At 43.2% G+C, this 13,419-nt stretch overlaps 1 protein-coding gene across 4 annotated transcripts in view; it reads right to left on the minus strand.

Moving 5' to 3' along the window:
- Positions 1-13,419, minus strand: part of LARGE1 (LARGE xylosyl- and glucuronyltransferase 1) — a 686,352-nt gene that overhangs the window by 362,619 nt on the left and 310,314 nt on the right. For all 4 annotated transcript variants that reach the window (XM_049884284.1, XM_049884285.1, XM_049884286.1 and 1 more), the window contains one exon: positions 2,252-2,553. In XM_049884284.1, coding sequence (XP_049740241.1) covers positions 2,252-2,553 — 302 coding nt within the window. The remainder of the gene's footprint in view (positions 1-2,251; positions 2,554-13,419) is intronic.

Below are 13,419 nucleotides of genomic sequence, written 5' to 3' on the forward strand. Positions count from 1 at the left end.
TTCACCCCCTCAACCCCCACCCCAGAATACAGGAGCTAGGAGAACGACTATTTTGTCTCTCTTGTTCATAGCTACGTCCCAGCACCTAAAACAGTGCGAAATGTATAACACGCTCAATCAGTATTTGCTGAATGAATGAACGAATGAGTGATAATTATGTAGTAGAACTACTTCCCTACCCAGGTTTCCTGTACCTGACTGACCAACTCACTGTGCCCTGATTTCTTTCCTGCTATGACAACACTTTTGCTTCATGCTTTTCCTACTCACATGTACATCCCTCTTTGAATATCTCTACCTTTCTCCACCTCTGCCAATCCAGACATCAATCAGCCTTGAGAAATCTCTCCTTGACTAGCCTCCAGGCTAGCATCTCCTCCCTTACCTCTGAGCTTCCATGGAATTTGTCTACACCTTTCAATAAGCCCTATACTTCCTTGGGGCATAATGTATCATCACCAAAGTGACTTAATAATCCCATCCATGTGAACAGCATACTGTAGCTTGCAAAGTGTTTTCTCTTTAGGGAGTCTGAAGGTTAATATTCCAAGAATGTGGCCAGGACATGAAGTAAAGACAGTAGGCACTGTCTATCTCTAAATTAAAATAACAATAATTACCTATAATTGACAACCTCGTATGCACCTGGCACTCTCTGTGGCTTTTACACCTATCTCATTTAATTCTCACAAATACTCCATGAAGTAGGTATCCTTTTCTGCAGTTGACCTAAGAGATACCCGAAGATCAGAGAGATTAGGTAACTTGCTTAAGTACCAGAGCAGCAATCACCAGAGCTGGGATATGAACCCAGGTTTGTCTGTGTCTCAAAAGGCCTTGTTCTTCATAACAAAGTTTCTTAAGAAAATGTTCTGCAACCCACTTTGGTGAGTGGTGCCTGGGGTCTTAAAAGCTTATGAGAGGTCATCTAAAATGCATTAACTAGTCCCAAGCCACCTGGAGCAAAGGAGAATGAAGAACACCAAAGAGGCAAGGAAAATACTAGCCCAAGAGACTAAAGGTCCACATAACCAGAGATTCCACCACGACAGAGGGTCCCAGGCGAAGCAGGAGAAAAATGCAGAGTAGAACTCAAACTGAGGTAAAAAGACCAGACTTCATGGTCTGACAGAGACTGGATGAACCCCTGAAATTATGTCCCTGGGACGCTCTGTTAACCCAGAACTGAAACCATTTCCAAAATCCACTCTTCAGACAAAGATTACACAGGACTATAAAACAAAAAATAATACACACGAGGAGTATGCTTCTTAGTTTTAGCAGATACACAAGACCAAATGGGTGGCTCCTGTCTGGAGGCAGGATGAGAAGTCAGAAGGGGACAGGAACTGGTTGAATGGACACAGGGAACTGGGGGTGGGAAGGGGGAGTATGCTGTCACATTGTGGGGATTGTAACTAATGTCACAAAATAATATGTATATAAATTTTTGTATGAGAAATTGAACTGTAAACTTTCACCTAAAGCACAACTAAAAAAAAAAAAAAAGCCTTGTTCTTAACAGGGATGCTTTACTACTTCTGCAGGGAAACTGGAAGAAGCAGGAAGTAAGTGTGTGTGTGTGCACATACGTGTATGGAGTTAGGGCGCACGTAAGCATGGATACAACACGTGCATGGGTAAGTGTTCCAAATTTCCAAAGAGTCACTAAAAAACAATCTGTACTCTAAAAGTGGGAAATGATACTACCAAAACCAAAGAAACCAAACCCAGTGCCGCCGAGTCGATTCCAACTCATAATACTAAGTTACATAAATTCAAACTGCTGTTTTAGATAAACAGCCAATCTCTGGTTCTGGAATTGCAGAGGTTCTTCATAAAGTGAAGTGGGAACTAACTGCCCAACAGGGCCACACCTACAAGGTGTATCATTCACACTGTAGTCTAAATAACTGGTGCCCTACAGGATGACTACTAGTGTAGAAACCTTGATCAAGTCAGAATGAACCACAAAGATGTAAAGGATAAGGTCTATCAGTTAACTCTTCTTAATATTTTTGTGTAATAGGTCATATCACCCCATTTTCCAGATGGGAAAACAGAGACTCAGAGACTAAACACCTTGCTAGGGCATATAACAAAGTTAGTTACTGAGCCGGATTCACACCCAGGCCTGACTCAAGAATCCCAGCTCTTTCCAGGCACTCAGCTATATTCCAGAAGGACTTTGTAACGGGTGAGGATGACGCAGCCTTTGGAGGGCTGCCTCCAGGGCTGCTGATGCTCTTACCTCACACTTCTCCACGACCGGCTGCTGCCCACACTCGGAGCTGTTGCCCGCCACGATACCTGCCCGAAGGTTCTCGCTGTCCCCAGTACCCTCCTCCATGGAGTAGGTCTTGGAGTGGTTGCCACGGCGATGGGCTGGGGCCCGGCCCTGTGCCAGGCTGAGCTGCCTGCGGAGGGCCCTGTTCTCCTCCTCAACCTCACGCATGCGCACTTCCAGGCTCTCACGCTCCCGTTGGCTGGAGGCCGTGTACTGGGGGCTGTGCGGCTGGGACTCCAGCGGAGACAGGGACACGGGCTTCCCATCTGAGGGTACAGGAAAAGCAGGGAAGAGTTAACCTAGAAAGAAGCATGCTCCAAACCCCTCCATGTACCCCAGACACTCATTACTGCATAGCAAAGCTCCTTTCACAGCCTCATTTTTAAGAGAAAGCAGATGGAAAGTGAGTTACAAATAAATGCATGCAGATTGAACTGGGAACAAAGTTAGGAACAGAATGACTTACTATGATGATAAAAATTAATATGCTATTTAGAAAAGAATATCAACATATAATTTTTCCTAATTAAATGCAGTTTCTTCCTCTCCCTATTTGGCATGTTCCTATGTAGATATTCTTATCAATAAAGAATATGGATGAGGAGAAAGGAGGAAAGGAGAAGAACAGGAAGAAGGAAGGAGTAAAGGAGCTGGAGGTAGGGGAAGAGAGCAAAAGATGACGAGGAGTGTTATCAGTTGCCCTAAAATGTTCACCGAGGATGTGTCTGCACAATCTTTTGTTGAAGAGATTAAGCCTGTGACTGATGGTTCTAATCAATTATCACAGCAGAAAACCCATCAGCTTAGACTGAAGAAGACAGAAGAAAGGAAAGAACGCTGTCTGCCTCTTGGAATACTACAGGCAAGAAACAGGCCAAAGGAGCTACATCTGTTATCCTCCAAGAAAATAAAAAGACCATCCCTGGAACAGCCCAGAGATCAGCAGAACTGTTGGAAGGAGCATGAGAAGCAGGGCTTTCTTGGTTTCAAAGAGTGGGGTGACAGCCTCCTAGGATTCAGAGTTGGATCTTCCCCAACTTGGTTCCAGAGTGTGGGACTGCTGTTAAGGTGTGGCAGGGGGATGGGGCACCACCCAAAGCTGAGGAGGCAGGTTTGCATACCCAAGGGGCAGAAGAACAGGGACTGCTGAGGCCAAAGGGGCAGGGTGGCCACTCAGATGGAGTAGGAGAACGAGGCCACCTAAACCTGAGGGAGCGAAGTTGCTATCCCAGAGGGCCTCGAAGGTGGAGCTGAAGCCCAGGACTAAGGGGCCCTTACCCAGAATCTAGAGGGCATGGCCACCAACACCCAGTCTGGGGGGTGGGGCCATTGCTCAGATGGTCTTACAGAATAGAGGATTATTTTAAAGTCTTGAGAGCTAATATAAATTGTTCTGCTGGATTTTGGACTTGTTTGGTGCCCATTATCACTTCTTTCCTCCAATTTCTCCCGTTTGTAATGTAAATGTCTGCCTTGTACTTGTTCTACCACTGCACTTTGGAAGCAGATAACTTGCATTGTAGATTTCACAGGTTCACAGATGAAGAGGAATTTTGCCCCAGGACAGAATATGCCTAAAGTCTCACTCATATTTAATTTAGGTGATTCAGAAGACGAGATTTTGGACTTAGAGTAGATTTAAGACTTTTGGGATGATGTGATGGAGTTTTTCAAGTGGCAAGGACATGAATTGTTGGAGGCCAAAGGGTGGAATCTTATGGATTGAATTATGTCACCCAAAAATATGTGTTGTAAATCCTAACCTCTATGCCTGTGATTAAACAAGCAAGGGAAAGAAGCAGAGATTGGATAAGACAGATGCCAAGGCACATGGAGATCTCCAAGGAACCAGGAAGCAGAAGCTGAAGAGACAAGGACCTTCCTCCAGAGCGAACAAGAGAGAAAGCCTTCCCCTAAAACCAGCGCCCTGAATTCAGACTTCTGGCCTCCTAAACTGTGAGAAAATAAATTTCTGTTTGTTAAAGCAATCCACTTGTAGTATTTGTTATAGTAGCACTAGATAACTAAGACAAGGAGGTAAAAGAAGAAGAAGCTAAAGAAATACTAATGATGGAGCCATGGTGGCACAGTGGTTAAGAGCTCAGCTGCTAAACAAAAAAAGATACACCAAAGCCAAAACCAAACCTGCTGCTGTTGAGTCGATTCTGACCCATAGCGATCCTATAGATAGTTCAAATCCACCAGCTGCTCTCTGGCAATCTTACGGGGCACTTCTACCCTGTCCTGTAGGGTTGCTATGAGTTGAAATTGACTCACCGGCAGTGGATTTGGTTGGTTTTTGGTAAGGTTACTGAGCTCTTCCTATATGAACTCCTGTTTATCCTGCAAAACCCTGTTTTGGGAAAATCACCCCCTAGCTGAAGCCTTCCTCAACCCCTAGGCAAAAATATCCTACAGCTTATTCCAGCAGTATTTTGTACACAGTGCTATGGAAACGTGCATCTGTCACTGTATAGGCATACCTCGTTTTATTGTGCTTTGTGCTTTACCACACTTTGCAGATATTCCGTTTTTTACAAATTGAGGATTTGTGACAACCCTGCATTAAACAAGTCTATTGGTGCCATTTTTCTAACAGCATGTGCTCGCTTCATGTCTCTGTGTTACATTTTCGTAATTCTCACAATATTTCAAACTGTTTCATTATTATTATAACTGTTATAATGATCTATGATCAGTGCTCGTTGATGTTACTATTATAATTTCGGAGGGCACCACAAACCACAAGGCCCAAACTCCCTTCAATTTTATGAAGGCTGAGAGAGGTGAGGAAGCTGCAGAAGAAATGTTTGAAGCTAGCAAAGGTTGGTTCATGAGGTTTAAGGAAAGAAGCAGTTTCCGTAACATAAAAACACAAGGCGAAACAGTAAGCACTGATGTAGAAGCTGAAGCTGCAGCAAGTTATCCAGAAGATCTAGCTAAGGCAACTCATGAAGATGGTTACACTAAACAACAGATTTTTAATGTAAAACAAAACAGCCTTATATTGGAAGAAGATGCCACATAGCTAGAGAGGAGAAGTCAATACCTGGCTTCAATGTCTCAAAGTCTCAAAGGACAGGCTGACTCTCTTGCTAGGGGTGACTTTAAGCTGAAGCCAATGATCATTTACCATTCTGAAAATCCTAGGGCCCTGAAGAATCATGCTAAATTTACTTTGCCTATCCTCTATAAATGGAACAACAAAGCCTGGACAGAGCATATCTGTTTACAACATGGTTTGCTGAATATTTTAAGCCCACTGTTGAGACCTACCACTCAGAAAAAAAGATTTCTTTCAAAATATTACTGTTTATTGACAATGCACCTGGTCACCCAAGAGCTCTGATGGAGAAGTACAAGGAAATTACTGCTGTTTTCATGCCTGCTAACACATCCATTCTACAGTTCATGGATCACGGAGTCATTTTGACTTTTAAGTCTTATTATTTAAGAAATACATTTCATAAGGCAATAGCTGCCATTTATAGTGATTCCTCTCATGGAAGTGGGCAAAGTAAACTGAAAACCTTCTGGAAAGGATTCATCATTCTCAATGCCATGAGGAACATTTGTGATTCATGGGATGAGGTCAAAATATCAACATTAACAGGAGTTTGGAAGAAGTTGATTCCAGCAATCATGGATGACTTGGAGGGATTCAAGATGGCAGTGGAGGAAATAACTGCAGATGTGGTGGAAATAGCAAAAGAACTAGAATTAGAAGTGGAGCCTGAAGATGTATTTGAATTACTACAATCTCATGATAAACTTTAATGGATGTGGAGTTGCTTCTTATGGCTATACAAAGAAAGTGGGTTCTTGAGATGGAACCTACTCCTGGTGAAGATGCTGTGAGCACTGTTGAAATGACAACAAAGCATTTAGAATAGTATATAACCTTAGTTGATAAAGCAGGAGCAGGGTTTGAGAGGACTGACTCCAGTTTTGAAAGAAGCTCTACTGTGGGTAAAACACTATCAAACCGCATGGCATGCTACAGAGAAATCATTCATGAAAGTTAGAGTCAATCAACGCACCAAACTTCACTGTTGTCTTATTTTAAGTAATTGCCCCAGCCACACCACCCTTCAGCAACCACCACCCTGATCAGTCAGCAGCCATCAACATCGGGACAAGACCCTCCACCAGCAAAAAGATTACAACCCAGTGAAGGTTCAGATGACAGTTCGCAAAAAATATTTTTCAATTAAAGTATGTGCGTTGTTTTTTTTAGACATAATGCTATTACACACTTAATAGACTACCAAAACCAACCAAATCCATTGCCATTTAGTCGATTTCGACTCATAGCAACACTAGAGGACAGAGCAGCACTGCTCCATAGGGTTATCCAAGGAGCACCTGGTGGACTTGAACTGCCAACCTTTTCGTTGGCAGCCGTAGTTCTTAACCACTAAGTCACCAGGATTTCCTAATAGACTACAGTATAGTATAAACATAACTTTTATATGCATTGGAAAAAAAAAAATTTGTGTGACTCACTTTATTGCGATATTCCCTTTATTGCAGTGGTCTGAAACCCAACTAACAATGCCTCTGAGGTATGCCTGTATTTGGTAAATTTTTTAACTAAATGTTTCCTAGGAAGATTGTGAGTTGAGTGAGGGCAAAAGCTGGGTCTTTCTTGTTTTTGTGATAACATATCATATAATAGATGATAAAATGCTGGCAAGGTGGATGCATACATCTATACCAAGAGGAAGATAATACAAGGCAATGAGGAAGAAAAAAATAGAAAGCTCAACCATTCTCAAGGTTTTCCCAGAAAAACAACTACTATTAAACTGACTGTTGGCACAACACTGCAATAGAAACTGGAGGCACAGAGAAGAGAAGGGGGTCTTTCAAAGTTATACAACCAGAACAAGGTAGTGTGAGAATTCAACCCAGGTCTGTCTTACACCTAAGCCTGTACACTTTTCACTGCACTGCACTTTCATAACAGGCTATATTCAGAATCAAACGTGTGATTAAAAGTAAATCTATTAATTTAAAAACTCCTTCTCCCAAGGATGCTTAGAATAGGGCTCTGTATACAGTAGGTACTCAATGCATGCTTCCTTTTGAGAAGCCCCAGCTGCACAAGACATACTCAAAGATTTCACTTCTCTCTGTTCCCACTCTACAGAAATCCCGGGATTCAGATACGCTCACCACTGCTTGCAGAAGCTACCAAGCAAAAATCATTTTTCTGGAAAATTACCTCTCTCAGCCTCCTGCCAATAAAAAAAAAAAAAAAAAAAAAAAAACCCTCGTCTTTATCCACACTCAGAGTTTTTCTCCTTCCTGCCCAGACCCTGCTGAGCTTCCAAACTGTCCCAGGGAGTCTCTATGACTCACAAAACTTCAGGATCAAAGAGCGCACTGAATAACACCCTGAAGGTTTCACCTCGTGCTGCTGGTGCTGGGCCTGGCTCTGCCCAGGGCTTTTTGATGTATCTCTGGGTCTTAACAAATAGGACTCCTTTTTTCCCTCTTAATCACCTCAGGTTAAACGCCTGAGCTCCTGGTCCTTGCCTATCAATGCAACAAATAGGACTCACTCAATTCCACTGCCCAGGACCACACATCAAAGTAGCGGCAGAGTCTCTGGGGACATGAGCTCATCAGTTGATTGAGGTTACACTGTCACCCAGCTGGCCAATTGTGAGCTCTGACCCAGGCTTTTGAAACTGGCCTCCCTATTTGATAAAACCATACTAGTTCCATGGAGAATGAAAAACAATAGGCAGCTAACAGCAATTGTGTTTTCTCAACTAAGATGGGCCCTTTGAGCAGGAGTGGGATAAGATGCGCACCTGCTTCCATGGAGGGTTAGAGTTACACCTACCTAGCGCTATTATGTATCTGCACTGGGCTAGGTGGCATACACCAACAGTTCTTAAGTCACTATCGTAACACAAGAAGATGCCAGTAAGTACCCCTGTTATAGGAAACTGAGACTCTAAACACTTACATCGTGCACCCAGCATGGGGAAGTGTGATTGGAAACAAGGTCCACTTGATTTTGCACTCTGCCAAGCTCCTGCATTTATGCACTGAGTTGCAGGTGCAAATGCCCTGGGCTCTGAGAGGTCTTCTTTCTCAGGAAAGGATTTGGGAGCATTTGGGGCAGAAACCCACCAGGTAAAGTTAACGATAAACAAGACCTAAGTTTGCTCTCTGAAGCGGTTATTTAAACTGTATGAGACTGTTTTCTCTTCTGTGAAATGGGGACACAAATACTAACCTGGCAAGGGTGATGACAGGCTTAGGCAAGATACCAAAACACAAAGCACTGAGCATAGGTATAAATGAGTTCCTGCAAACACTTCCTGATGGGCTTGGGTGATACTATGGCTAAGATGAATTGTAACTTAGTAAAAGCTACAATATTTCTGAACACAGAGCTGTTCCCTAAGTGGTCTGTGGGAGCAAGTCGCCAAAAAACCTTGGCTTACTTTGCAATGAAGCATCTCTAAACAGTCTTGCTTTCAGCCTTAGCCAGGTCAAGTTCTACCAGAGGCAAAGCGGAGGAGCAAACATGTTTCCCTTGGGGACCTGCTCCCTCCTCGAGCTCCTCTCCTAATAGCCCCACATTCTGCATGTTGGATGACAATTATAATTCCTGATTATGTGTTTATAAATTTAAAAAATGATTACATAATCAATTTGATGCATTGATTTGATGCACTGAACACTAGTAACCGAAGACCAGATGAATTGTGGAACGACATCAAGGACATCATACATGAAACAAGAGGTCATTGAAAAGACAGGAAAGAAAGAAAAGATCAGGATGGATGTTAGAGGAGATTCTGAGCCTTGCTCTCAAACGTCGAGCAGCTAAAGCAAAAGGAAGAACTGATGAAGTAAAAGAACTGAACAGAAGATTTCAAAGGGCTGCTGGAGAAGACAAAGTATCATAATGACATGTGCAAACAGCTGGAGATGGAAAGCCAAAAGGGAAGAACATGCTTGGCATTTCTGAAGCTGAAAGAACTGAAGAAAAAATTCAAGCCTCGAGTTGCAACAGTGAAGGATTCCATGGGGGAAAATATTAAATGACGCAGGCAGCATTAAAAGAAGATGGAAGGAATACACAGAGTCATTATACCAAAAAGAATTAGTCGATGTTCAGCCATTTCAAGAGGTAGCATATGATCAGGAACCGATGGTACTGAAGGAAGAAGCCGAAGCTGCACTGAAGGCATTGGCAAAAAACAAGGCTCCAGGAATTGATGGAATATCAATTGAGATGTTTCAACAAACAGATGCAGCGCTGGAGGTGCTCACACGTCTATGCCAAGAAACATGGAAGACAGCTTCCTGGCCAACTGGCTGGAAAAGATCCATATTTATGCCTATTCCCAAGAAAGGTGATCCAACCGAATGTGGAAATTATAGAACAATATCATTAATATCACACGCAAGCAAAATTTTGCTGAAGATCATTCAAAATGGCTGCAGCAGTCTATCGACAGGGAACTGCCAGAAATTCAGGCTGGTTTCAGAAGAGGACGTGGAACCGGGGATATCACTGCTGATGTCAGATGGATCCTGGCTGAAAGCAGAGAATACCAGAAGGATGTTTACCAATTCAGAGTTACTGAGGGAAAATGCTATCAGCACCCTGTGTCTACTTGTCACACAAGGGGTAACATACTCAACTGCTAACCAAAAGGATGGTGGTTCAAGTCTACCCAGCGGCACCTTGGAAGAAAGTCCTGGCAATCTGCTTCTAAAAAAATCAGCCATTGAAAACCCTATGGAGCACAGTTCTAAGTTGGATTTGACTCGACAGCAGCTTCTTTAAAGATATCAAGTGGTTTCTAAACAGACTTAGCTCTCAAAGACTTGTGTTTGTTTCCTCTAATTTAAAACTCTACAGATTTGTCACCACTGAAGACACACAAAATAATAAAAGTCAGACCTTAGTGAGGAGAACCAATGTTACAAAAGGCAATGCTTGTTCTACGCCCACTGTCTTGATTGTTAAGAAGTTCTCAAGTAGTGGCAAAATTCTCTCTCTGGTTGGTTGATTTGTTTTCATGATGTTATCTTAAGCATGCCCCTTCCTGTCTCAGCCATGGCTTCTCCTCAAAGAGAGGGTTCTAGAGTTGGGCTCAAAGGCCCCTCTCAGCTCTAACCTTTCATGGCCTCATTGTTTGGATGGACCCCACATGTCTAACCCAGATGAATGATCTCATTCCCAGATAACCAGAAGTTAGTATAAGGGGGCGCCCCATTGACCTGCCACATTCACAGCTCATTCCAGTTTTATTTCATTCTGACTCTCGCTTTTGTTCCTAGACTATTTCTCATCTCCCTGGTTCCTGACCTCCCTGTTCAGGCTGTTCCTGATCCTCTCGGGTGTCAGGACAGGGAAAGGTCAACACTTAGAGGTAATCTGTCCTTCTCTGTCAAGCCTGATGGCCTTTGGGTCACTCCCAGGAACACTCTCCTAGCTTCATGTCACATTGCCATTATCACCTCAAGGCAGTGAATTTTATAGCCTATGTAAACATTTGTGCTCACACCAGTGTTTTCAACTATCAGTAGCGAAGGACCAGTCTCTCCCTGCTCCTCTCCTCCTCCCCTAATCCATCCTGGACAACTAGTACAGGACTTGCCCCAAGTGTGACTCATAACTTGAGTTCAACAAACTGATCCATACTCAGTTCATCAAGAAACAAAGTCCAACTGGTCTAGAAGCTTCTAAATGCCTACTCCCTATTTCCATACTTGTTGCAGATCACTAGCAAACTGATTGGGGACCACAAATAGTCTGCAGACCAGACTTTGAGTGGCACTGCCCAATATGTAGTCTCTTTATCTTCAAGGTCTGGCACAATTCCTGAATTTAACAAGCATTTGCAGAAGGAATGGAGGGAAGGATCAGCATTTAGAATTAAAAAAAAAAAAAAAAAAGACATGAGAAAAATAAGGCTAGCAAATCTTAAGCTGCCAGGTATTTTAAAAGCTACCTTGTTATAATATTGAACGCCGGGGGAAGAGGGAGAGATAACCAAGGAAGACACACGAATCAAGTGGAGACGAGTAATAGGAATGTGGGCTTCAAAATAAGGGGGACCTGAGTGGAATTATGGTTGCACCCTTTACTAAGAAATAACCTTAGACAAAGTAGCTCCTCTGTGACTCAGTATCTCTCTATGTAAAATCAGGGAATGTAGGTACGTGTATGCACACACACATATAAATTCCAACCCCGAACTAAATCTGTTGCCTTTGACTCGACTCTGATTCATAGTGACCCCATGTGTTACAGAATAGAGCTGCTCATAGGGTCTTCTTCACTGCAAATCTTTACAGAAGCGGATTGCCAGGCCTTTCTTCGGCATCACTGCTGGGTGGGTTTGGATTGCCAACAATGAGGTTAGTAGTTAAGCGCAAACCATTTGCACCACCCAAGGACCTTCGCATATAAATATACATACACACATTAATAGATATTGCCTAGCAACAGGTCTAAGCAGAATAGATACTCAAATCCCCCCTCCCAGCTCCACCCCACTAAACCTGGAGGTAGGACAGGTAAAGGAAACCATGGATAGGTTCTGAGCCCCTTTCCCTTTGCCATTCTATTACCTTTCCTGCTGGGTTTCTATGTTTTTGGTAGGCACAGTCTATTTATATCCCCGTGCATCTTTCTGTCGCAGCATCTATACGTATAGATAAGCAGTTCAGCCCACTTTGAGCTGCAAATGTCAAACAAGACATTACTCAAAACCTGAGTTGACAACCTCTTCTTCCTCCCTCCAAAACTTCTCAACAAACATGAATTTATCATCGGATTTGAATCTCTGAATCCTCTCGAGATGAATGTTCTGAATTAAGAATCAAAACATCTTAGGATGCAGAACAAAAAAGGTAAATTGAAAATCAGCCTCCGTGCAGAGCAGTGACAGAGATTAGGGACTTGCCACCCAAAATGTCCTAAGTGATGATCTGAGTCAATTTCGTGTGCGTCTGAATATCTCTGGATCTCTCCGGAGCGCTGGTGCTTAGTAATGTGTGTGCTACCCACCACCTGCAAATGAGTAAAACTATGGGATGCAGGGAGCTCATTAAAAGGCCCTACCAGTGGTGACAGACCTCCGTCTCTCCAGTCGAGGAACCCAAAACTCTGCACTCACCCACAGCTTACGGGAAAGTTGTCCTCTTGCATCGCTCTCATGATACAGACACTGCCTCCCTAACCTTTATGTGACAAAATCTCCCTACGTACAATCTGTCACCGAGGCCTGCCAATTCTTCCTTCCTGATGTTTGAAGCACTTGTTCTTCTCATTCCATTTCACATTCCATTCCAAGCTAAGCCTTTTGTCTTATCCTAGAACACAGGTCATCATATTTTTTCTGTAAATGCCCTGAGACAGAATATTCTTGACATTGTGGGCCATACTTGCTACTACTGCAACTACTCATCAGCTGCCCTTATAGCAAAAAAAAAAAAGCAGCCACAGAAGATACATACAGAATGGGGGTGGCTGTGTTTCAATAAACTTTACGAATTAGGTGGCGGGCTTCGTTTAGTCTGCAGGCTAAAGTTGTGGACCCTTGTTGTAGAACATTAAATTGGTCTCTTTGGTTAGTCTCTGTCCCGGTCATTTAGTGCTGCTATAACAGAACTACCACAAGTAGATGGCTTTAACAAAGAGAAACTTATTTTCTTACAGTCTAGTTGGCTAGAAGTCCAAATTCAGGGCGTCAGCTCCAGGAGAGGTCTTTCTCTCTCTGTCAGCCCTAGAGGAAGGTCTATTCTCACCAATCCTCCCCTGGACAATCCTTCTCTGTGCAGGAACCCCGGGTCTAAAGAACGCACTCTGCTCCTAGTGCTTCTTTTTTGGTGGTAGGAGGCCCCCAACTCTCCGGTAGCTTCTCTTTCCTTTTATCTCTTAAGGGGAAAAAACGTGGTGCAGGCCATACCCCAGGGAAATTCCCTCTATGCTGGATCTGGGATGTGACCTGGTAAGGGTGTTACAACCCCACCCTAATCCTCTTTAACATAAAATTACAATCACAAAATGGAGCACAACCACAGACTACTGAGAATCATGGCCTAACCAAGTAGATACACACATTTGGGGTGGGGGTGGGTGGGGTGAC

The sequence above is a fragment of the Elephas maximus genome, chromosome 4, assembly GCF_024166365.1.
Source record: "Elephas maximus indicus isolate mEleMax1 chromosome 4, mEleMax1 primary haplotype, whole genome shotgun sequence".
Classification (NCBI taxonomy): Eukaryota; Metazoa; Chordata; class Mammalia; order Proboscidea; family Elephantidae; genus Elephas; species Elephas maximus.